This window comes from Miniopterus schreibersii, assembly GCF_964146895.1.
Source record: "Miniopterus schreibersii genome assembly, chromosome: 14".
Lineage (NCBI taxonomy): Eukaryota > Metazoa > Chordata > Mammalia > Chiroptera > Miniopteridae > Miniopterus > Miniopterus schreibersii.
The window spans coordinates 6,798,979-6,825,875 of NC_138114.1; the positions used below are offsets into that span (position 1 = coordinate 6,798,979).

The window sequence follows — 26,897 nt, forward strand, 5'->3', positions numbered from 1 at the left end:
GAGCATTACCAAGCTTGTTATCTCTCTTTTTTTTTCTCCTTAAGGGCCAAAATAGAGGGAAAAACAGAAAATTGTGGTATTATACAAAAAAGAAAGAAATGGTTAATTCTGATATTTATTTGCTTTGATGCTGGGCAAATCAAAGCCCTTAAACCAATACAGGTCTCAGTTTCGTTTTTGTTTTTTTAAAATATGTTTTTAGTGATTTCAGAGAGAGGAAGGGAGAGGGAGAGGGAGAGAGAGTGATCGGTCAGCTCCCTCCTGCACACTCCCTACTGGGGATCGAGCCCGCAACCCAGGCATGTGCTCTGACCAGGAATTGAAACATGACCTCCAGGTTCATGGTTTTATGCTCAACCACTGAGCAACACCGGCCAGGCTCAGTTTCTTTTTTCAATTCAAAGACATATAAATGAAAATATCAGAGATATTTCAAGAGCTGATAGCATCTCAATTACAAACTACCAGGAACTAACTAAAGGAAGGAAAGACACTTAAGGCATTGCTTTATTTGAAGGCTTTTGATCACCATTTTTTCATTAAGGTAAAGGGTTATTACTATTGTATTTCCTCGGCACTCTCTCTCTGATTTATTGGGACTAGATTAATAACTGTGAGTAGCTTTTAAATGTGCTTTCTGCTACTAAAACACTTAATAAGCAAGCAACTATATTATAAAAGGGATTCCTACACCTGATTACAAAATAACCTTAATATCCATTCCAGCTCCAAGAGTCTGTAGTTTTAAGCAGTTTTAAACTAAATATTTAAAAATGTACTTCTCAGTAACCTGAGAAAAGAATAATACATCCCAAGAATGCTGTCTAAGTATGAATTAGTGACCAGTTCATCGTGTATATGAGAAGACTGCAGCTCACGGCCTCAGAGGCTCTGATTTCCAACTCTTTTGCTGTCAGCCTCGCTGGCCTTCCTGCCTTCTAGGGCCTCCTAGCTTCCTAAGACTATAGGACCGTATTAAGGGGTTGAATACAACGGCGAAGCAAATCTCCCTGGGTTCTCTCAATAGGAAACAAAGCCAGAAACACAGCTTATGCAGAACTGGAAAGGAGATAAAAATGATCTGTGACAAATGCTCCCAGAGAGGAACCAAGGACAAAGAAAGATGCTCTAAGAAACTCACAATAGACATAAATTGCTCTGAAGTTTCAACAAAGGTATAAAAGTATATTTTACCCACTGTCTGGGTGCATTAACGAGGCTATTCCTGCCACCCCTCCTAGGCTGTAAATCCTGATATGTATGAATCACAAGCTGCTACCAGACCATTATTCAGTGACGTGGCACAGAGCTTACACCAGGGCTCACACATGACCTGTATAATCAGATGCAAGGAGCTTCTGAACATTTCTTTCAGGTAAAAAATATCAAGACCTCAATTTTTTGAGCAGGTTCTTGAAAGATATAAGTCTCTCTGCCTTTATGCCAACAGGAAAGGGAACAAACTCTGTCAGAGGACATATACCTTTGGTTGCCTGTCACATTCTCCTGACATGCCTAGATGAAGAGATTTCTTAGCTTCCTAGCTCGTGTCATTTCTGTTTTGTACTGTCAGAATGGTTTTAATCTCTTCCTCACTGCTGTTTATACATATCTGGGCTAACTTTTCTTTAATAAAATGTGCTTTCTAAACTAAAGCCTAACAACAGAGAATTTGAAATATTTAGATTATTACAAGTGAAATCTAATATAAAGTATTAACCAATTTTACAAAAACAAACAAAAAACTATCTTAAAAAATGGCCAAAATGAAAACAAACTATAAAATTGAAACAAACATGCATTTGGTGTTTTTATCAAGTAAAACTTTAAAAAGATAATCAGAAATGAGATAAAATAATTACATAGTAATTAGATATAAAAAATAACTTTACAATAATTAAATACAAAATTCTTTTATTCTGTTAAAGCCAAGCATTTCCAAGGTCAGAAACAGGAGAGAAGTAGCCAGCTCCTCTAAATCCCCTTCGGAGAGCCAACCCATGCTGCTTCTCCAGTGAAGAGCTGGGGGCCTCAAACGTTGGAAACCAGGGCAGGGGATCCTTTCCTTTCCAGGAGTAACTGAATCACTTTAATAAGAAACAAAGATTGGTAAGGACAGAGACCTTAAAAGAGGTGCCAAGTTCCGACTTCACGGAGAAAGGTACTAGGTGCTCTCAAGAGCTCCACACAGGCAACAAATCATTTTTTCCCCACCCAGAGCCAGAGCACTTGAGATTAATGAGAGCAGCAGGAGTAAGAGAAAGCCAGCTAAACCTGAGTCACATCCTGACGTGACATTCACCAATGACAGAGCTACTTATTTTTCTACTAATAAACGACTTTAAACAGGGGAAAAAGGAAGCATTCATACCTCAGGACAGTAGGTGGAAGGTAGCAATGAGCACTTTAAGAAACAAGAGGCAGGAGGAAAATATGGGTATCTAGAGGCAAAAACTAGACCCCAACCAGGAAGTGGTGAAGATAGAAATGTAGGAAGCAAACAAAGAAAACAGCTGTTAGAGCCTAAGGCCCAGAAATGGGTCCAGAAAATAGAGGGTCCTCGGGAACAGTGTGCCACCAACATCCCGGCACTGACGTGCATGAGCACACACTTACGTAAAGTCTCAGTCTGCAACATTCACTTTAGCAGGCTCAAGCAGATATAATTAAACTCTGTCTTCCACTATACTACAAATACATTAGATTTAGCAAACACTGCTCCTAAAGGGTTGCTTATTTATATGAAGTCAATCTAACATAATTGTTCAACTTAAATTAATACATAGTTGGTACTGATACTGATTTTCTGAGGTTTTAGAATATTGTGATTTCTTAAAAACAAACATAACATAAAAGACCCTTAAGCAGCTTGGGAACATAGTCAATAATATTGTGTTAAGTCTGCAGTGACAGATGATTACTAAATTTAGTGAGGTGATCACACTGCAAGGTATAAAAATGTTAAATCACTATAGTATACACCTGAAACTAATATAACTAGTATAATACTGTATACCAACTATACTTAAATAATCTTTAAAAGAATCTTTCGGAAGAGAATAGAATAATATTAATTAGGAGTCTTAAAACTATCCTTAGATTCAGTATTATCAATTTTGTAAATTTCTTTTGTTACTTTATTAAATAGCAACTGTATAAAGTTGTTTATTACTATAGTATGTACATGTATAATAGAGAAACCTTGGGACCACCTAATCATTCAAAACAGTAGTTAAGTCACAGTTTATCAATCCCACCAATTTTATGGCCATTAAACATATTATTATGAAGATTATTAGAAAGTATGAAAAATATTTATAATATACAGTTATTTAAATAGGTAAAATACAAAATTATAGGTACTTTCGAACACATTTATATAAAACTAAATATTCATGTGGAAAGACCTATACAAATAAAAACAACTATTTGGATGACTTTTTTGTCTATAAAACAACTGTAACATTAGTAAATTGATTTTGCATTTTAAAAATGCAATATAAGCCCTTGCCACGTTGGCCCTCGCAGGGGGCTCAGGCTCGATTCCGGGTCAAGGGCATGTACCTGGTTGCAGGTTCTATCCTTGGCCCAGGTTGGGGGTGTTTGGGGGAGGCAACCAATTGATGTGTCCCTCTCACACTGCTGTCCTGTCTCTCTCTCTCTCTCTCTCTCCACCTCCTTCCCTCCCACTTTAAAAAAACAAACAAACAAAAAAAAACAATGGAAAAAAAACATCCTCGGGTGAGGATTAACAACAACAAGGAAAGCAATATAAAATGAAAGAATATGCAGACCTAGTTTCCTTCCTCGTGTAAGAAAGCAATATAAAATGAAAGAATATGCAGACCTCAGCTTCCTTCCTCATGTGTGAAATCGAAGACTAGATTAGGTATCTCTTTGGTTACTGATTCTATATATTGAGAGACTTAAGGGAAAACCCACTAAAAATGATACATTTTGAACTAATATTCCTGAAAAGTAAAGTGACACATATTTCAAGAAAGTATTATAAATGAACAGATGCTGAACTTCTTAGACATATCGGCAGCAAGCATTGATTGGTTTTGTTAATCAAGCTCTGGTTTAATAGCAAGCCCCTTCTAAATCTGGTGATGAGTAATAAAAAAAAAATCAATAAATAAATCAATTTTTAAAAAGGTAAATGGTAATGCTTTCCTGCCCGAATGGTCTCTTCCCTTTGTTAATTTTCTGACCCAGAAGCCTCCACAAAATATATCCATTACTTAGTCTTACCTAAGAGTGTAACCATGGCTAAGTGTGACTTCTCACAGGTGATTTCTTTATTCCCTTGCTGAGCTATTTGCCACTTTTGCAAGCTGGAGTCATAAATCTTCCCAATCACAAAGAAAATTCTTTAGCATGTCACCCAGCTGACCTCTCAGGGGATTAAACACTGCTTCACAGTATAGGTTGGATAAAAGGAGACTGACTTTTCCTTTTAAAACCCAACTCTACTTGCAGGTCACATGTCAGCCCAATAGGATAGGTAGAGCCTAGATGGAATAGACTGTTTCCAGAAGTAAGAAAGCACTTTGTGGGGCTGCCTTTCAATTATTACCTGGTGAGCAATGGCTAAAAGTAGCAGATTGGCCCCTAGAGTTCAAAGATCCACAATGAATTTTGATGGTGAAAACTGGTCTTATGCTTGTTGATTCATTTAGGAAAATGGAGTTTTTCTATTCATGTCTACGTTCTCCCTAGCATGCCAAAAAAAAAAAAAACTATATTGTGCAAGTCATCTCTAAAGTGATTTAACATAGACTTCTACTTTAAATTTAAGTTGACAAAACACGGGGAGATATAAAACATTTGGTACTCTCTCCAAGTTGTGTTGTCAGTTTCTGGAAAACTCCCTGTTGCTTGTATTGAAATTTATAATTAACACTATTTTAATAGGTAAGTGTAACTAATAAATGATGAAATGCTTTAATTTAGAAAGCCCAAAATTATCTGGATTAGCTTTCTAATTAAATTATCAGTAACATTTAACAAAGCCATTTACTGCTTTCTTTTTTACCAGTGAAAAGAATGAGAAAACGAATTCTTTGCTAACAGAGCAAATGTTTATGAATACAGGAGTAAATAAAAAGCCACAGGTTTACCAAATGGCTTCCCATGTGCCAGGCCCTGAACTAAGTGTGTTCTCAATGTTAGCTCATGTATTGATGGGCTACTTTATGCCTGTGGTATTTCCTTGTCTCATGGGAATTTAATAAAATTAAATTCTTAAGGGGGGAGAAGTTGGTTCCTCAAATTTTCTTTAAAAACTCTATCAAACAGAAAAGGATACTGAGCCCTGGCTAGTGTTGCTCAGAGGTTAGAGCATCGGCCCTCACACTGAAGGGTCTCTGGTTCTATTCCTGGGACCTGTAACTGGGTTTCAGGTTCAATCCCTGGCCCTGGTCAGGGGACTGTGCAGGATGCAACCAACTGATGTGTCTCTGTCACATCAATGTTTCTCTCTCTCATTCTCTCTATCCTTCCCCTTTCACTCCCTCCCTGTCACTCTCTCTAAAAAGCAATGGAAAAAATCTCCTCGGGTGAGGATTACAAATAAAATTTTAAAAAAAGAAAGAAAAAAACAACAAAAAGGATACTAAGAAAAGTATTCAACTGGAACCTTGCTCACAATATAGGATTATGATGAAAAGAGAAGAGGTAAGCCAGGCATACATGCTTATAGAGTCATGTGTTAACAAATGCAGGAAATATTCTTAATGATTTAAGATTGAAACAGGTAAAAAGTCTGGAAAGACAGATATATTATAGTAATCTTCACATGTGAGGAGTAACCTTTTTAAAAAGTAATTTGAAGGTAAAAACTTATTTTCTCATGTTGCTCTAACCATATTTCACATGCTCAATAACTACAATTCCATCATCACAGAAAGTTCTATTGGACTTTAGGCTTTAGATTCTTTAGCTGAGTGCTAATCAGTTCATGATGAGTGACAAAATTAACCCAAGGTCAAAAAAGACCACCAGAAAGTGTTAGAACAGTCCCTGTTATCCAGGGTCATACATGTGTTGTGTTTGCACTGGCTAGAGGAGAAACACTCTCTAACACCTGGGATACTGTTGAGTCCTTAGAAGGGTATTGCCTCAATAATGGTGTGAAATGAGCCCTGGTCTAAAGGATTTACCTAACAAAGCATCAAAGCAAGCCTCAGAGGACTGTTTCCAAGTAACTTATTTCTAAAACAAAGCTCAAAATTAAAGAAAAAATTTAAAAGCTCCAGCAAATAATGCAAAATTTACAACATTTGGCATCCAATCACAAATTCTCAGGTATGCAAAGAAGCAGAAAATACAATGCATATTGAGGAGAACCACCAGTCACTAGAATCAGGCCTGGAAATGACATAGATGATAACTTTAGTAGACAAGGACCTTGTAACAGTTATAACTATTTCATATGTTCAAAAGCAAGATGAAAGATTAACCATATTAAATAGAGACATGGGCCCTGGCTGGTGTGGCTCAGTTGGTTAGAGCGTCACCCCATGCACGGAAGGGCTGCAGGTTCGATTCCCAGTCAGGGCACATACCTGGGTTGTGGGTTTGATCCCTGGTTGGGGGCATATATAGGAGGCAACTGATCTCTCTCTCTCTCTCCTTCTCTCTAAAAATCAATGAAAACATATCCTAGGGTGAGGTTTAAAAAAATAAAGAGACATGGAAGATACAAAAATGACTCAAATTTAACTTCTAAAGATGAAAATTACAACTTCTGAAGTAAGAATTTAATAGTAGACAGGATTAACTGTAGACAGGCATTGCAGATGGAAAAATTAAATAACTTGAAGACATAGCAATGGAAACATCCAAAATAAAACATAAGAAAAAGATCATAAATATAAATATATTGTGATAAATGAATGATGAATGAGCAGTAGGACAACATAAGACAGTCTAAGAATACGTGCAATTGGAGTCTCAGGAAAGTAATGACAGCATGTTTTCTAAATTTAATGAAAACTAAATACTCACAGATCCAAAAAGCTCATTTAAGATTTGCTCTCTTCATCATGGATTTTAAGCAATTTGATTATGACAGCTTTGGTGTAGCTCTTCATAAGTTCTGTTGAGCTGCTTGGATTCATGAGAACTCAAAACAGAAAAATCATGAAGAGAGCTATACCAAGGCACATCTTAATCAAGTAGCTTAAAACTAGTGAAAAGAGAGAGTCTTCAAAGCAGACAGACACACACACACCATATACAGAAGTGTTACAGGCTGAATTGTGTCCCCCAAAATTTGTATGTTGAAGCTAAGCCCCAGTACCTCAGAATGTGACCATTTTTGAAGAAAAGGCCTTTGAAGAGTGGATTAAGCCTGGCTGGTGTGGCTCAGCGGTTGAGCATCGACCTATGATGCAGGAGATTGTGGTTCAACTCCTGGTCAGGGCACATGCCCAGGTTGCGGGCTCAATCCCCAATAGGGGGTATGCAGGAGGCAGCCAATCAATGACTCTCTCATCATTGATGTTTCTCTCCCTTTCCCATCCTTCTCTCTGAAATCAATAAAGATATATTTTTAAAAAAGGAGTGGATTAAGTTAAAATGAGCCTAATCCAATCTGACTAAGTCCTTACAAGATAAGGAAATTTGGATACACAAAGGGACACCAGGGGCATGTGTGCACAGAAGAAAGACCATATGAAGAGACAGTGAGAAGGCTGCCACCAGAAAGCCAAGGAGAGAGGCCTCAGGAGAAACCAAACCTCTAGCCACTAGAACTGTGAGAAAATAAACATTTAAGTCATAAAAAAAAAAAAAATGAAATAAAAAGTAATTTGAAGGAAGGGGAACCTGGCTTATTTACTGCCTGTGTGACCTGGGGCAAGTTAGTCAGCTTCCTGAGGCTCAGTTCACTCTCTGTAAATTGGAGATAAGAACAGTGTCTACACCTCTCTGGGAGGTTAGAATTAAGCGCTAAGTAGAATTCCTACATACAGTAAGCAATCATTAACGTTAATGATTACTTTTACTATTGTTCCTTGTATAATTCTTTTTTAAAGTTTCTACATCCATTTTATTTGACTGAATCTTTTACGAAATATAAATTAGGATTAACTGCATATTGACATAAGTAATGGCAGGTTGAAAACATAAAGAACTGCATTACTGTACATTAAAAACCAATCCGTCTGCTTCATGTAGTTTCATCCATTTCACACTTCAATCGACACTTGGCTTTACAGGGCTTTATTTGCTTTATTTAGCATTTGAAGAATACTTAGGAAATAACCATAAATCTGTAACATTTTGAGTGATTTGAGATAATGTATTTATATCCAAAAAGTTTATCTTTAAAAACTGTTATAGTAATATGTAAGAAGTGTAATTAATCATTCACTAACTCGTTTAACAAATATTTTTTAGAAGTTCCCATCAGCAAGGCAGTGTGCTAGGCACTGACTGAACTGAGTGAAATAAAACTTCTTCTGTTTTGTTAAAGAGTCCTTTTGTGTGTGTGTATGAAGCATATCTCATAAGGTCTGTATATTCTACAAATAAATGTTTTTCAGTGTTGGTAACACTTATGTATGCTCAGGGTTATCTTTTAAAAAGATAGTATTTGTTGTCCGGCCAGAGTGGCTCAGCCTGGTTGCAGTGTTGTTCTGTGCACTGAAAGGCTGCTGGTTTGATTCCCAGTCAGGTCACATGCCTGAGGGCAGCCGAGTTACGTTTCTCTCTCCCTCTCTTTCTCCCTCTTCCTCCTCCCTCCCCCTCCTTTCTCTCTCTAAGCTTGTCCTCGGGCAAGGATTGGAAAAAAAAAAAAGATCTTGTTTGTTGCTAATTTCTAAAAGTGAATGATCTAGCTCCTTCAGAAAGTATTTGTGAGAATACAGACTTTATCCAATAAGAAAGGAAAATTCAAATCTGTTAATATATGATTATGCTTAAATACATTTCCTTTTTATATATTTCTCTCCACACTACCTACTGCTCATATAAATGACTTCTAGTATCAAGGACCGTGTGAAAAATTCACATATACATGTTTAATAAGTAACATCTGATGAAAATCTAAATATAAATCCTTTTATTCTATTGATGTATATAATAAAAACGTGCTTGGAAACAACTGCTATAAGGCAAGAGTTTAGGACAGTGAAACAGGCATACATTTGAAATGCAGTTAGAATAATAAAAGACATCTTTCAGGCAAGTTTCTGACTTTCAGGTCAGGTAAGAGAGAAATTATAACTGCTGATAAAACAAAGAACAGTCTTTCTGGATAGTGAAATTACTCACATTAAAACAACTTAATAAATTATATATAAGAAAATATGTGCAACAATAATTTAGATTCTCAAGCAGATTAGGATATAAGATAATAAATGTAATTATTACATTTGTAATAGCCACTAAATTAAGATTATTTGGTTATTTGTTTTGCTAGTAATATGAAAGGCAAGGCGGTTGAGCTGGGATAAACAGACCAGCAGAGAGACCACTCTTGTGGGGAGACCCAGGAAGAAGATGTGAAGGTGACATCTGAATGCCAGACATGCGATCCAAAGGCACTCCAGCCCCCTTGCAAAGATACACCCTGTCTGCTCTCACTATCAAAAGTCTGTGTAGGGCCTGGCATATCTGTAACCATGTAAAACCACAAACCTCATTATCTCAATAAACAGTCTCATAACTAAATCCTACTTGTAGGAGTTAAACCATGGTTTTCAGAATTGGGTCAGTGTTCTTAGCTGTGAGAGTACTTTGAGGAACTAAAGAAAAAGCCAACTGTTTTGCTAAGACCCTAAATCTAAAGAATAGTTTTAATAATCTAATGTATGATAGTATACTTATTGTGGTTAGCAGTGGTGAAAATTTGAACTAAGAACAGGAATGGCTCATTTTTATATTTCTGTAATACAATCAAAAAGCAAATGATTATAGTAGAGAGCACTAAGCATCATAGAAAATTAATTAGACAATAAATATGTCTAATTCCTAAATCAGTAAGTAATTCATAGGAATCTTACCTACAATAGACCAATTTTAACTTGACTTTTACTGTTTATCTGTTTTAATCCTGACAGTATACCTCATAGAGAAAAAGATGACTGGGTGGGTCGAAAAAAATTTTCAGGGCTCGGTCACGTCTATCTAGTTTCACAATGATAATGTTCCAAAGCAGCTAAAGGTACTTGATGAGATAAATGCACGTGTGGGGCTTAATGCCAAGCAGCAGTCTATCTGGCATCAGTAATCAAACAATTACGAAACGGAAAGTACATCTTGTACAAGCTGACAGATCCATTAAATCAGGAGAGCTGTGGGCAGACATACTGACACTGCAAGAATTACCAGAAAGCATTAATTTCAGCATTAATAAAATGACAGTAAATAGATGACAGCTGCCAGATGAACTAAGAAATAAGGTTGCTGGCCTTGTTAAGCTCACGTCTGATTTTCTCAGGCACAAACTGGTCGAGGTAGCGTCTGAAGTGAAGGGCATCGATGGCGACAATTTCAGTGCTGCGCCGCTGCCAGTCGTCCCTGGAGCAGGACAGAGGAGGGAAAGATGAGGGGAAGGGAAAGACACTCACAGAGTAAAGGCCTTCACAGGTTTCTGACACTCTATAGGGTTAAAGTATTAAAAACAAGCCCATGGCATAGGTCTCAGAAAAACAAGAAGGCAGAAAACACCATATTATTTTAGATTCCAAGGTATACACATTGTAGACTGCCAGGCATTACACAGCAAAATAAAAAATTATGGAGAGACAACAAATATGACATATTGTAAACGGGTACATCATTTACAGGGAGTCTCAGAGATTAAAGGATTTCGGGGAAAACAAAGAAACTGAGGTCTCTGTTTTCCTCTAATACTAAAGACATGGCATTTGTATTTGGACACAAGCTCATTCCTCTCTGTTTTGAAAGGTCACTGGGTATGTAACATCACCATGTATCATCCAGGAAATAATCCCAAGAAGTCAAGTGCTACAATGTGTAGCAATTCAGTACAACATCCTACCTACTGTGCTGACTGTGAAATTATTTCAAAAGACAAAGACAGCAAAGCAGACAATAACTCAAAGAAGACAAAATAACACATTGCCTGTGGAAATACGAAGGACTGGATGAGATGGTGATTTTGGAAATGTGAAATTCCAAATATTTCATCTCTTATAAACTTGCACATATTGATATGCCAAGCAACTTTCCACACTGAAGAATAGCAATAAAAACCTTCACGTTAATCTGTAAATAATTATCATAAATTAAACATCCACATAGATAACTATTGCAACCACACATTTTAACCAAAACAAAGGGAAAGAGACCAGGGGCTGGATTGAGATATTACAAAGAATAAACTTGTATGGCTACATGGGCAATAGCTGATTCTTTCTGCGAAAATGGCTCTTTTTTGTTTTGTTTAATCCCTTCCCCTTTTTCACCCAGTCCTACAATCCTCTTCCCCTAACAGCTGTCAGTTTGTTCTCCATCTAGGAGTCTGTTCCTATTTTGTTTGTTTATTTTGTTCATTAGATTCTACATGTAAGTGAAGTCATATGGAATTTGTCATTCTCTGACTGGCTTATTTCACTTAGCATAATGCTCTCCAGGTCTACCAATGCCACAAAGGGTAAGATTTCCTTCCTTTTAAGGGCCCAGTAGTATTCCATGGTGTAAATGTACCCTGGCTTTTCTATCCACTCATCTAGTAATGGACACTTGGGCTGCTTCCAAATCTTGGTTATTGTAAATTGCGCTGCTATGAACATGGGGTGCATATATTCTTTTGAATTAGTGTTTCGGGATTCTTAGGATATATTCCCAGAAGTGGAATCTCTGGGTCATAAGGCAGTTCCATTTTTAATTTTTTGAGGAACCTCCATACTGTTTCCACAGTGGCTGCACCCGTCTGCATTCCCACCAGCAGTGCAGAAGGGCTCCCTTTCTCCACACCCTCACTGACACTTGTTTGCTGATTTACTGACGGAGTCATTCTGACAGGTGTGAGGTGAGAGACCTCATTGTGGTTTTAACTTGCGTCTCTCTGATGATTGAGCATCTTTTCACTTCTATTGGCCATTTGTGTGTCCTCTTTGGAGAAGTGTTTCTTCAGGTCCTTTGCCCATTTTTTAATTGGGTTGTTTGTTTTTTGGTGCTGAGTTGTGTAAGTTCCTTATAAATTTTGGCGGTGCTTATAAATTTTGGATATTAACCCCTTATTAGAGGTATCATTGGGTAATACGTTCTCCCATTCAGTGGGTTGTTTTTTCATTTTATTGATGGTTTCCTTTGCCGTGCAAAAGGTTTTTAGTTGGATGTAGTTCCATTTGTTTATTTTTTTCTCCTGTTTCCCTTGCTTGAGGAGATATATCAGAAAAAATACTACTATGAGATTTGCTTTCCACATTTAGGTGCTCCTACGTTTGGTGCGTAAATGTTTACAAGGGTTCCATCCCCTGGCTGAACTGCTCTCCTTATCACCATGTACTGTCCTTCTCTGTCTCTTACTATAGCCTTGGTTTTAAAGTTTATTTTGTCAGACACAAGTATTGCTGCTCCAGCTTTTTTTTCCTTTCCATTTGCATGAAATATCTTTTCCATCCCTTTATCTTTAGTCTGTACCTTTCATTCTGAGGTGGGTCTCTTGTAGACTAGATATATATGAGTCATGTTTTCTTATCCATTCAGCTGCCCTATGTCTTTTAATTGGAGCATTTAAGCCCACACTGGCTCTTTTTCATTAGAACACACACATACACAAGCTTTCAGGCTCCATTTCCATAAAAATTCACCTCTGTTAAACCAATTTAGTGGGGAAGCAAGAACATGTAAAAATATATTTCAATAAAAAATAGAAGATAGCAGCAGCAAAGTCCACTGTAATTTCTGCTGTCAATTGTTTCACAGCAGTAGGCAAATTGTCTTGAACATACCTAATCTCCCAGAAAAGTTAAGGATAACTACTTATGCTGTTTAAGGGCTTTAAGTTATAACTATAACTATCCCAAGCAAGTCTGGCCTTGGACGTTAACTTCCATTGACTGCTCGTCCTGGATTTAGACTTTTGGCTTTTACTTCTCTTTTTTTCTCTTTGGTATATGGTAATACTGTTTTAACTACTAATGAACCTGTAATACAGAATTTTAAAAGAAAATTATATTTCTTAAATAAGAGTAGATGAGAGACAGAATGTATGAGGCCACACTCCCTAGCTTTTGGCCATGTGATAACTGAAGTCAGAAATGAACTCACCTTTCACTCCCATCTTCATGGCTCCGGGCCCAACGGTACGTCTCAGCATAGCCTGTGTATTCACTGTACTGCTCGGTACCTGAAAAAAGAATCTGTCAATATTACTTTCAGAAATATTTTCTTAAAAGCTGCACCTTCTAAAAAAAAAAACAAAAAACCACTGGTCTTAATGATTATTACTTCCCGTTAAAGAAATAAAATGATGCCTCCAAAAGCCACTATGTTTATCATACAATGACTGTTTCTTAACAAATGACTACTTATATAATAAAGGTTCAATACTGAAAATATTTATGACAAAGACTTAATATTCAGGGAAAAATATTCAAGAATATGTGGTGTTTGAGGAAATATAAATTTATAAAAATAGAGAATATATTTAATAAAAATAAAAAGAACATAAAACCAAATCATGGCATGCTAATTATATCAGTTCTTTATCTAAAACCAAATTAATGTCACTTTTGGGACTGGATTAATTTCTTACATGTTTACTTAAACAACTCTGAAGCTTTTATACACAAAGAATAATAAATGTAGTGATCAAGATTACAAATGGCCTTCACATTTAACTACCAATTTATAGACAGAGAACAGAGGAACATCCTAAATACCACCATGAAGATGTAGTCAGCAAAATTCAGACCATGGGAAGCTCTACAGGACTGACAGTTTGGGTTGCTTATAAAAAAGGGGTAAGGAAAGAAAAAGAGTGAGGAACCTATAAATGAAAAGAAACAAACATGAAAACACTAATAATAAGAAAGTGTCCATAGTTATATTAATATTAGATAATAGTATTATGAAAGATAAAGTGGAACATTTCATAATGATAAAAGTGTTAACTCATCAGAAAGACATAACAATTATGTTTTTATTTTGGTTTAACATTTAAAAAATCAATTCATGAAATCCATCATATTAACAAATTAAAGAACCCCACATATCAAAAGATGCAGAAAAGATAAAATTCAACACTCATTCATGATTAAAACTCAGCAAAATTGAGAAAAAGGAACTTCCTCAATCTGAGTAAAGATTATTACATAAAACCTTACAACTAGCTTCATATTCAATGGTGAAAATATTCCACTTAAGATCTGCTACAAAACAAAATTCAAGTGAGTGAATTTTAAGATCTTAATGGTTTCATTTAATGATTCATCATTCAGGCAGCATCCCATCTAGCAGATACAAAGAAGCTCCGAAAAGCTGTACAAAATGAAAGACTTTTATAGGAAGAAGGGAATGGGACAAGGAAGTTATAAAGGCAAAGAGGGATTGTTTCAGGCAAGGTCACATTCCTTCCGGGAAGGCAGGGGTCTTTCGGGCAGATTTCCTCACTAATGCGGACATGGTAATTCCAGACTGACTGGGTTAAGAGTCCACTCCAGGTGGAAGGCAAAAAAGTGTAAGTTAGGTGTTAAGTCTCAGTTTAGTGATGTGGGCTTAGTATAAGCGACTCTATTTCAGGCTTGCTGTCTCTTTTTTAACAAATCAAGGTAAGAATTACCACTCTCATCACTTCTATTCAACACTATAGTAAAGGCACTAGCCACTGTAATAAGGCAAAACAAGAAATAAAGTCATAAAGAGTAAAAATAAAAAAAAAGTAAGGAAGAGTGTAGCTATTTGCACATGTCCTGACTGTTTAAATAGCACATTCTAAGGAATCACTAAGAAGAGAAAGAGAATGTTTGGGGGAGAGAGGAAGAGAAAAAAAAGAAAAGCTCATAAGTAAATGCAGTAAGGTCAAAGGCATACCTATATGCTAGCAGCAAGCAAAGGGAAAATAAAACGTAAAATAATCCATTAATAATAGCGTCAAAACCCGTAAAATATTTAGTAAATTTAACAAAAGGTGTAGAAGACACCATCAGAAAAAAGCTAAAAAGATCTAAAGAAATGGAAAGGTAAGATTATATATGTTCAGGGGTTTTATAATGTCAATTTTCCTCAGTTCTACTGACAATCCTCGTAGACTTTTTTCATGGTAACTGAGAGAGCGATTCTAATATTTATAGAGATGCAAATAACCCAGAATGGCCAAAACATTTTTGAAAAAAAGGACAAACTTGGAGGATTCGACCTTTACAGCTGACCCTTAACGCAGGGGTTAAGGTACCAAATCGTGAACAGCCAAAAATCTGTGTATAGCCTTTGACTCTCTAAAACTTAAGCTGTCTCCTTCTATCCATGGGAGACTGCTTGCCCCCTCCCGCCCCCACGCCCCACAGATAACAAAACCCACAGGTGCTCAAGTTCCCTATACACAATGGCATAGGCCAATACATACAGCCATCCCTCTACATGCTTAGACTCCAAACCAAGGAAAGAACACAGTACAGGTATTAACTGAAAAACATCCATATATAAGTGGACCCATGTAATTCAAATCTGTGTTGTTCAAGGTTCAACTGTACTTGGCTGTCATTTAAGGAAAGACCAATAGATCAATGGAACAATTTAGAATTAATAGGTAATTCTGCACTTGTATGGTCAATTGACTTAATGTTCCTGGAACATATAGATATTCATAGAAAAAATAAATAAACAAATTTCAACTGTTCTCTCATATTATGAAGAAAAATTATTTTGAGAGAGATAACAAACATAGTCATAAAACTATAAGACCTCTAGAAGAAAACAGAATAGTTTTATGACACTGGGGTAGGTAAAGATTTCTTAGGATAGGAAGGCAGTAACCTGATAATTTTTTTTTAAACTACATTAGATTAATAGTAAAATATCTTTAGGAAAATGCTTAGGCAAGACTGGAGGAAAAATACTCTGAAAACAAATATCTGACAAAGATTTGTGTTTAGAATTTTTGAAGAACTATATAAGTCAATAAAACAACCCAATTTTGAAAAACAGAGCAAAAGACTTGAACATAAACTTCACAGAGGAAGCTAAACAATTGGCTAATGCCTACATGAAATATTGCTCAACATCATTAGGAATCAGAGAAATGTAAATAATAACCATAGCGAGATACTACTACATACCCAAAAGAATGGCTAAAATAAAGAATGACAACATCAAATGCTGACAAGGATGCAGAACAAGTAGAATTCTAATATATTGCTGGTAGGACACAAAACAGACAACAATTCTAGAAAACAGTTTGGCAATTTCTTATAAAATACATCCCCTTAACCTAAAAATTCCACTCATAGGTATTTATCTAAGAGAAACTGAAACTGCAATAATGTTCATAAGCAGCTTTATTAACAATAATCTCATATTGGTCAGGGTTCAGCCAGAGAAAGAGAACCAGTATAAGATACATATTAAAAGATTTATTGCAAGGAAATGACTTATTCAATTGTTGGAGCTAACTAGGCAAGTGCTAAGGACAGGGTAGAACTCTCAGGCACAGGTTGAGGCTGCTGTTCACAGAAGGAATTTCTTTTTCAGGGAAGTTTCAGTGCTGCTCTTAAGGCTTTTCAACTGACTGAATGAGACCCATCAGATTATCTAGGATAACCTCTATTATTTAAAGCCAACTGATTATGAACTTTAATTACATCTATAAAATATCTTTACAACACCTAGATTAGTGTTTGACTGAAACTAGGGGCTATAGCCTAGCCACACTGACATATAAAAAAGACAATCATAAGCCTAAAAATGGAAACAATCCAAATGTCCACCAATAGGAAATTAGCAAGTGGCACAATCATACAAACAAGTATTACTTAGTAATAAAAAGGGATAAACCACAGATACACTCAAAAACATAGATGATTTTCATATATTATGCGGAACAAAAGAAGCCAGGCACAGAAGAGTACACACTATGTAAATTTATTTCAATGAAATTCTAAAAAGACAAAACTAATTTATGATGGAAAAATAATTTTTGTTTCTGGGACTGGCATGGATATTGACCAGAAAAAGGGCCCAGGGGAATTTTTGGGGGTGATGGACATGTTGTTCTATCACTTGATAGGGATGTGGGATTATAAGGGTGTATCTCTTTGCCAAAATTCACCAAATTATGTACTTAACACTGTGTTCTTTGGCTGGTGTAAGTTTTATCTCAGAAGGACAGAAGGGAGGGAGGGAGAGAGGGAGGGAGGGGGAGGAGAAGGGAGTGAACTATACAAAAATACTGAACTCCACTTAACAGTGAACACTGCTTTTGCAGTGACATGGCTTTGAAGGTTTGAAATCACCTTTTGTGTATTCTAGGCCTAAACAAATGAAAAAATAGACAACACTAGGAGCCACATTTTCCACTGTTGGGGAAGTGAGTTTCAGTATGGAAAAGAGGGAGATGAGAGTGTACGTCCTGATGTTGGGTGGAATGGGAGATGTCCTTAAGAATTCAACTGGGGGTGTGTGCCTGTCCGATGAGAGAGCATAGACACAATGACACTCAATAAGCACATCGAGTATTCAAATCTTAATTTGTAAAAACTAACTAAAATCCAGGACTCCTTGGAGAAATGGCTGATTCCAGAGCTGGAGGAGGGAATACGCGGGATGAGCCTAGAACATCTTTCTGTGCCAGAGAAGAAGGAAGTGCATTCAAGGATGATGGCACACTCGAAGGACACAGTAAGCAATGTGAAGGGCTCTCACTGACCAAATCTGTGACAATTTAGCATCAAAACAGATGATAGTAATGGACTATCACCCACTGAATAAGAATCCATACGTCTATAATTCTTGTGCCACCTACCAAATGTAGACGGAATGATGAAGTTAAAGAAATTATCAAGGGCTGCTGAAATTAGTGGGTAAAAGTCTGCTGATGGGATATTACAGTTTCAAAGTATGTAAAATATGTAATTACATATTAATTACAAAGGCAAAGAGGAACCTAGCAGATCCCACCTTAACCAACTCATTATACCTAATATCACAAATATTAGGACAAAATGGTATTACTCCTCTCCTCAAAAGATACAGAGGCCCAGCCGGTGTGGCTCAGTGGTTGAGCGTTGACCCATAAACCAAAAGGTTGCCGGTTTGATTCCCCGTCAGGGCACATGCCCAGGTTGCAGGCTCGATTCCTAGTGGGGGATGTGTAGGAGGGAGCTGATCGATCTCTTTCTCTCATTGATGTTTCTATCTATCCCTCTCCCTTCCTCTCTCTCTAAAAACATCAGTAAAATAAAAAAATATTTTTTTTTAAAAAAATCTCTGTATTATTTTAAAAAAAAAGATACACTGAGGAGGACATATCACTACAGAGGGATTCCTACAAGAATGAATAAACTAAATCTAGTTTTCAAGAAACACTGGGCAAACCCCAAATAAGGGAAACTCTACCAAGTAATTGGCTTATACACTCTAAAAATATCAAGGTGAACAAACAAAAGGAAGGAGTGAGAAACTGTCCCAGTTTAAAAGATTCATGTAAACTACATTCAAGGTCTGATCATGGATAGGATTAGCCTGGGAAGAAAACAACCTAGAGAATATAATTAGGATAACTAACAAAATTAGAATACATGTATTTACTAGAAAGTAGCTAATAGTACTTTATCAATGTTAACTGTTCTAATTTTGATAAGTGGGCTGTACTGGGAAAAAGGTACTTTTATGTGTAAAGCTGTATGTTTAAATTTACTTAATTTTACACTTTAAAATATACCGTTTATTGTCAATTATATCTCAATAAAGCAGTTTAAAAACGTTACCTAACTCCTTCACTAGACTGTCAGCTTCTTGAGGGTATGGATTATAAATTATTAGCATTTGTGCCTACATTAGCATCTTATAATGCAAGAATATAGAAGCAGATAATTAAATATTTCCCATAGAAACATGATAATTAATGAGCAAAACAGGAAAAACATTGTATTAACTGAGGTTAAAATAAAGAGTCCAGAAATACTTACAAAAGTACTATATAACTGGGAGATTAAAGATGGTGGCAGACTGAGTGGAAGCTACACGGACACTCTCCCAGGAACAAACTGGAATTACAACTAAAATATAGAAAAACCATCCTGAATAATCAACTGCAACTGAAGACAAGCTAGAGAGCACCCTTGTAAGCAAGGACGAAAAGCGAAGACCACATAGAGACTGGTAGGAAGTGTGGAGGCGAGAGGGCTGGCTGGGCTCCCACAGGTAGCAGCTGAAGGTCCAGAGGGAGATCTCAGCTGTGGGGGTCTCCCACTGAGGACTCTGGGGCCTAAACCCCAGGCTGGGCTTCCCAGCTAATAGCACCAGAACTGAGAAAGGACCCCACATAACATCTGGCTGTGAGAAGCAGCCGTGTTTCTGTCTGCCAGGTAGAGACGGCTGGGAATGCAGGCACCCTCTTAAAGAGCCAACACACAAAATATCGTGCAGCCACACACCTTGAGCTCCAGCAGAGGGAAGGCAGATTGGACTGGAGCTCTGTGAGGAGAATCTAGGGTTGTAAGCTCAGAGGGCACCCCTCTGGATTCCTGTGCCGAGTCATTCACCCATACTGCAGGGGCAGATACTTACCCTCCAAGCAGCTTTTGCCTGAAGGGGAAGGAATTGCCCCACCCTGCTAGAAAACCTCTCACCCAACTCCAGGGAGTTTCTACAGCCTGAGGCTCATTAAGATAATCAGATTAGTCAGCCTGCAGGCAGAGGCAGACCTCAAGTGCTTTGAATCTTTGCCCTATCTGATTCTGGACCCTGGAAAAGCAGACTTTGTGCGCATCCTGATCCTGTCCAAACACACCTAGCCTCAAGCTGAGGGTTGTTAGTACCTCCAAACAGGGTTCTCAAGGTCAGTCACAAACAGCATCTGACATTGGCCTGCACCAGAGACCATCCAAAAGACTGGGAGTCCTAGCAGATCTACCTAATACATAGAAACAAACCCCAAAAGGCAGCCAAAATGGGGAGACAAAAAACAAGTCCTACATGAAAGAACAAGAGAAGTCTCCAGAAAAAGAGCTAAATGAAAGAGAGATAAGCAATCTATCAGATACAGAGTTCAGGATACTGATTGTAAGGATGCTCAACAGCATGAACAAAGATATGGAAACTATGAAGGAAATTAAGAATGACATAGCAGAAGTAAAGAATACACTGGAATAAACAGCAGATTAGAGGAAGCTGAGGACTGAATCAGCGAATTAGAAGACAGGGTAGAAAAAAATCACTCAATCCAAGATCCAAAAAGAAAAAACAATTAAAAAACAGGAAGACAGCTTAAGGGAGCTGTGGGACAACATGAAATGTAACAATATTCGCATCAGAGGAATGCCAGAGGAGGCCGAGAGTAAGCAAACACGTGTTAGGACACAAAACAAGTCTCTATGAGGTCAAGAAGGTTGAAATCATATCAAGCATCTCAGACCACAAGGGCATGAAATTAGTAAATACACTCAAAAACATTCAAACACAAGAAGGCTAAATGACATGTTATTAAACGATGAATGGGTTACCAATAAGATCAAGAAGGAAATCAAAAACTTCCTGGAAACAAATGAAAATGAACACTCAACAGCCCAAAACCTATAGAACACAAGGAAAGCAGTCCTAAGAGGAAAAGCAAGAAAAATTTTTAGTAAACTAACCCTACAACTTAAAGAATTAGAAAGCTCCCCTGTGAAGCTGACTGGACCAGGGTTTTTGTTTGCTGGGAGTTTTTTTTCATTACTTCTTCGATTTCATCAGTTGTTATTAGCATATTCAGGTTTTCTGATTCTTCCTGATTCAGTTTTACATTATCTCACTCATATGTGGAATCTAACGAACAAAATGGACTGAGGAACAAAACAGATCCAGAGACATAGAAGCATGGAATAGACTGATTAATCTCAGAGGGAAGGCGGTGATGGGGGAGTGGGTGGGGAGAGATTAATCAAAGAACTTATATGCATATATGAATAACCCAGGGACACAGACAATAGTGTGGTGAAGGCCTTGGGGGGGGGGCAGTTTGGATGCAGGGTGGAGGGGATCAATGAGGAAAAAAGGGGGGATATCTGTAATACTTTCTACAATAAAAATAATTTTTTTTAAAGTACTATATAATTGACACATATAAAAAAAATTCACATTTACAAAGGGAGTGTGGCAGGGTAAAAAGAGCACCACAATGAAATTAGGAGATACAAGGAACCCAAAGTGAATCCTTAAGTAACCAAATCTCATTAGACTTCATTTCGTCATCTAAAAATCAGGTTTTGTTAATAATTCTTATGTTGTTTACCTAATAGAATTGCTTGAAAAACCAAATAACATGAGTTTAAAATCCTTCCAAAAACCATAAAGGAGTTAGTATTGGTGTCATTAGACTTAACTTTGTAAGGGGGTAGAGAAATCAAAGATATATGGTTCTAGGAATGTGGGGCTTGAAAGCAAGCCGGTCTGCTGGCCTTACTGGGCATAGAGACAGCAGGAACAGCTGGTTTCTTTTCCATCTTCTGCCCTGCCATGGTGTGCAATGGCAAAAAAATGTATACATGCTGTAACAGCCGATAGCTCAATTTTGAAAATGAAATGTATTTTAATAAACACTGCCCTTATAATTATTCAAAGTGTGTGTATACATTTGGGGGCGGGCACACTATATATTAAACAAAGAAACAAAAAAGTCTACTCTGATCTCTTAACTATGAAAAAAATACCTGTTCTGTTTTTTGAAAAGTGGTTGAAAAATAAAAATATCAATTATATTTCTATTTCAAGTTAGAATGATTTCAGTCTTCTTTCCTAAGACAAACAAGGTTAGATTTATTTCCTTCAATTATGGGAAATTTAAAAAATCATATATAGATGCTTCTGCTCTAAACAAATTAAGTCCTGGGTTTTCTAAGTAGACATCTTTCAAAATTATGTCAACTATTCTGAAAAACGAATGCCCTTAACTTGTTTTGAAATCAAATTTATTGACAAACTATGATGAAAACATTTAGGTAAACAGTGCTAACAGCAAACAGGAGTCAGAAGACTGAATGATCTTTTTGACAGCTCTGCCTTCACTTAGGGAAATAACTAGAAGGAACCCACTAAAATCTTTTCAAGAGTTTATGACAGCTTTATGAGATTTCAGATTTAGCAGTAAAAAACATTCTCATTTTCTCTTACTAGTAACAAAAGTTTGTGATGAACACAGGAAAAATATTTGGAGATTAAAAATATCCTACCTAACAATGGACTGTGCCCTTAAAAAGAACGTTTATATGAAAGCCACTGACCCTGCTTTTATTAGTATCATTCATATTGTGGTAATTATGCAGCAGATAAAAACAATCTTGCCTTACATTCTCATGAGTTACAAGAATTAAAAAAGCCAAACTCCAAATGAATTTGGATCTTTCCCAATGAGCTGGTGTCATTTAGTTAGCAATGGGCTGTTTTTGTAGTAATGGGCATCTCTAGTGTTGTTATTCTATAAAAAGCACCAGTACTATAAGCAATGGTGTCTACTTTTGTCCTTTCTATCAGTTCTACTAACACAAAAGATACAACGACCTGCGATGTCTGGGACGACTGGATTCATTAGAGTGCAGGTTTTATGTTAAATGTACTAACATTCTGCTCAGTAAGTTTCACATCTAGGTATCTTTATATGCTCACCACACAGAGACAATGAAACAATCTCCTAGAACCAGAGTAATACCGTTTGGTATTAAAGCTATTAACTGCTGGGTGTTGCAGAGGAACAGGAGAGAGGGAAAAAGGAAAAAGAGGTAAGACTGGCGTTTCAATTCTTTCCCCCTATCTGTACTTACTGAAAGGTTTTAACTCATGGATGCCCCAGGGATCATAGAAAATAGAGGAATAACACTGTCTGGATAAAAGTACTTGCCTGTTTGCATGACCTGTTTCATATTCATTAAAAGTCTGATACCAACCAGATGCCCCACAATGATGATAAATTTAATTTATTTCCAATTTCTCAAACTCTTCTACAGATTCAGGCAGCACAGTCAGAGCCATTAGCTAGTCACAGCCACTGAGCCTAGATGAATCATTGAAGGAATGGAATTGATCAGGCAGATAGATTGCAGTGCTCCGTTAAGAGTCTCCTAAGAAGGGAGATGGCAGAAATCCAACATCAAATAGATGATGAAATGGCCATTTCCATTAAGGGAACATCACATCACAGATATTAATTAGGAGGCTCTATAATAGAGTTAAGAGGATGTGGGGGGAAAAAATGCTGAGTTAAAAGTCACCCCGGGTGTCCTTAGCCTGAAGCAATTACAGATTTGAAGGTGAGTCATGGTTCTGCAATTTTCCATTCATTTCACAATGCCTGTAGGTAAGTTACAAACCAGACATACCTCCAGTGATGGAGTTTTTGAGATTGGGGACAAACTATCTTTTTGTAAATTAATTTGAGAGAGAGAGGAAGGGAGGGAGAGAGAGAGAAAGGGGGAAAGAGAGAGGAAGAGAGAGAAATATGGATGTGAGAGAAACATTGATCAGTTGCCTCCCGTCCATGCCCACATGCACCTGCACCAGGATGGAACCCGAAACCTGGATATGTGACCTGTCTGGGAATCAAACTTACTACCTTCTGGTATGGGAGATAATACTCCAACCAACTGAGCCACATTGGCCAGGGGTGAGGGCAAACTATCTTTAAAAAAAGCCCAGCCGGGTGTGGCTCAGCGGTTGAGCATCGACCTAGGATCCAGGAGATTGCGGTTCGATTCCTGGTCAGGGCACAGGCCCAGGTTGCGGGCTCGATCCCCAGTCGGGGGCGTGCAGGAGGCAGCCGATCAATGACTCTCTCATCATTGATGTTTCTATCTCTCTCTCTCCCTTGCCTTTCCCCTCTCTGAAATCAATATATATTAAAAAAAAAAAAAAAAAGAAAAAAATTCTGTTTTCCTTTTACATGGAAATTACATCCTTTATTTACAGCAACATTAATGGTAGTTGGCGAGAGACTGACTTCTTTCCTAGCATAAGATAAATGAAGGAAATGAAACAAATTAACTTTAAATTTAAATGCCCAGCATTCTACCAACTTTTTTTTTCCAAATATGTACAGCTGACCCTTGAACAACATGGAGGTTAAAGGTACCAACCCTCTTGCAGTCGAAAACCCACATATAACTCTTGACTCCCCCAAAACTACTAATAGTCTATTGTTGACTGAAAGCCTTATCAATAACATAAGCAGTTGATTAACACATATTTTATATGTTATATGTATTATATACTGTAATCTTAAAATAATGTAAGCTAGAGAAAAAAATGTTACTGAGGAAATTATAAGGAAAACACATTTACAGTACTGTACTGTATTTATCGATACTGTGAGTTTATATCGTCTGTGTACAAAATGAATCATCTGTCAGCACCTATATCATATTGTCTTATATGATACAAAACACTGTAGTTGTTATATGTATTACTAACACTAGAAATCAAAAATGGAAAGAATACGAAAAAAGCATACAGACTCATGCATTCATAACAAAGAAGAGGCAATCATAGGCTACCATGATTGTTTTATGCTAGCCTAGTGTAACTGATACAATTACTTCACAGTAGTAAGGAAATAGCCAAAATATTTTGATATATTTATTTTTAAAAATCCATGTGTAAGTGGATCCATGCAGTTCAAACCTGATTGTTCAAGGATCAACTATAGATTCATCTAAAAAATTGATGGAATTTTTTTTCTGAGTCTTCAGTTCAAATCTAACTTATCTGCTTAAAATTAAAATTCTTTAAAGTATTATTTGATATACCCAAATGCTGGAGACATTCATATTCCATACCTTCATAGCTCTCTAAAACAGTGTAAGCCAAATAGTCAAAGTATTTATTTGCCCAGCAATGGGTTTGTGACAGTTTAATTTTTTGTTCTGTAATTCCTTGTACTCTCTTCTCCCGCCCATACCTTCCAACTGCATTCTTTGTATCTGCATACATAATAAACAACAAATAAATATAGCTAAATCAATATGTGAGCTGATATAACGCTAAGAATAAAAGGGTTTTATCTTTCTATTTCATTACAATTTGGATCACAACCTCCATCGAAGAAGAAATTCCTTTGCCAAAGTTCCATTCTTAATTTCCTACATAAATTCAGACAATTAACAATTGTTTTTTGCTCTACCACACCAAAACAGCAAGCTCACAATGATATTATAAAAAATAACATAGGACATCTAAACGAAGTGGAATAATTTGTTGAAAGCCTTTTTACCTACAAGTACTTATAAAAGATAAGAATATATTAGCAAAAATGATGGCATAAAACCTCTGAAGATTCTCTCCTCTGTAATTTTTACACTGGTAAAAATTGTGAGGATCAACACTTTCCGAACTATGGGAGTTAATCAAAGGCTTGAAGCAGTCCAAGGAATGTTTATTAAAAGAAAACTGTCTGAATCTTGGTAAAAAAGGTGAGTCTTGTGGTGTTTTTAACTTGTCCTCCCACTCTCCCAAGCTCTGTGGTAGTCTTAAAAGCCAACAGCCTGTAATTACAATGAAACCCAGCAGCCTAGTAGCCACCAGAGGTGGAAGAAGAGGGCTGACGCTCCTTCAAAGCCCTATTCTCAGAGAATTGTCATCATATAACCTGTCTGGTGGTTCCCTGGAAGATTTCACTCACAAGACTATCTTTATTTGATCTGAATTGGAGCTTGACCAGTAGGAAAAGCCTAATCTCCAGTGATGTTTGCTGAAAACAATTATAAGCAATTGTTTAACATTGTGGCTCCCTGAGGCAGTAAATAATAGTTGGGGCCAACAATAGGCTAACTAAAGGTTTCAAAGAAAAACTTGAGGAATGAGACAGGTGTTCCATAAGTGGCTTGGAAAAGTTCTAAATATTCCCAGGAATGTAAAAAGCTACACACATACCCATGGCTATCCACATGCTCAAGAAAAGAGCTGAGAAGGTCCTAATATCTCCTCTCTATCTGACCTCGGGGCTCTGTGCAAGCATGAAGTGAAGCATCAACTGCCTGGTGGAGTGCTGAGACCCAAAAGCACAAAAGTCCTTCAGCAAAGACTGAGAGACTTATTGGTTCTAGGCACTTAAGGAAATCTCTGTCCAATCATTAGCTGACCACTAATATAACCAAGCAGAGGCTTCAGCAGCCACACACATAAAAGAATACAGACTTTACAGAATTAGTTTAGAAAAGTAAATAACACTAAACAGCAACAAAAACACGTTCCGATTTCAAGAGTTACCACATTATTTAAAATGTCCCGTTTTCAACAAAAAATTAAGACATGCAAAAAATGAGGAAGTAGGGCCCATACTCAAAAAACAAAAGTAGTCAATATAGTAACTGTCCCCAAGGAGCCCAGATGTTGCACTTACTAAACAAAGGCTTTAAATCAGCTATTTTAAATATGTTCAAAGAAATAAAAAAATTATGTCTACAGAACTAAGTGAAAGTATGAGAATAATGCCTCGCAAATAGAGACTCATAACAAAAAGATAGAAATTAATTTGTTTTTAAAAAGAACCAAATAGAAATTATGAAATTAAAAAGTACAATAATTGAAATAAAAATTTCACTGGCGGGATTCAAAAGCAGATTAGAGCAGGCAGAAGAAAGACTTAGTGAATTTATTAGTGGTAACTCTTGAAATCAGAGTGTGTTTTTGTTGCTGTTCGTCACATACCTCTTTGGAGAGTAATCCAGTGTGAGGAACAGAAAAAATAATGAAGAAAAATGAGCATAGCTTCAGAGACCAATGGGACACCA

The 26,897-nt window shown here is 36.9% G+C and overlaps 1 protein-coding gene across 3 annotated transcripts in view; it reads right to left on the reverse strand.

Moving 5' to 3' along the window:
• The window catches only part of PARG (poly(ADP-ribose) glycohydrolase), a 143,044-nt gene that overhangs the window by 15,512 nt on the left and 100,635 nt on the right, over nt 1-26,897 (reverse strand). For 2 of the 3 annotated variants that reach the window (XM_081158508.1, XM_081158509.1), the window contains exons 14-15: nt 13,252-13,330; nt 10,422-10,530 (exon numbers count right to left, since the gene is read on the reverse strand). In XM_081158508.1, coding sequence (XP_081014634.1) covers nt 10,422-10,530; nt 13,252-13,330 — 188 coding nt within the window. The remainder of the gene's footprint in view (nt 1-10,421; nt 10,531-13,251; nt 13,331-26,897) is intronic. The other variant, XM_081158510.1, reaches the window with a different exon arrangement.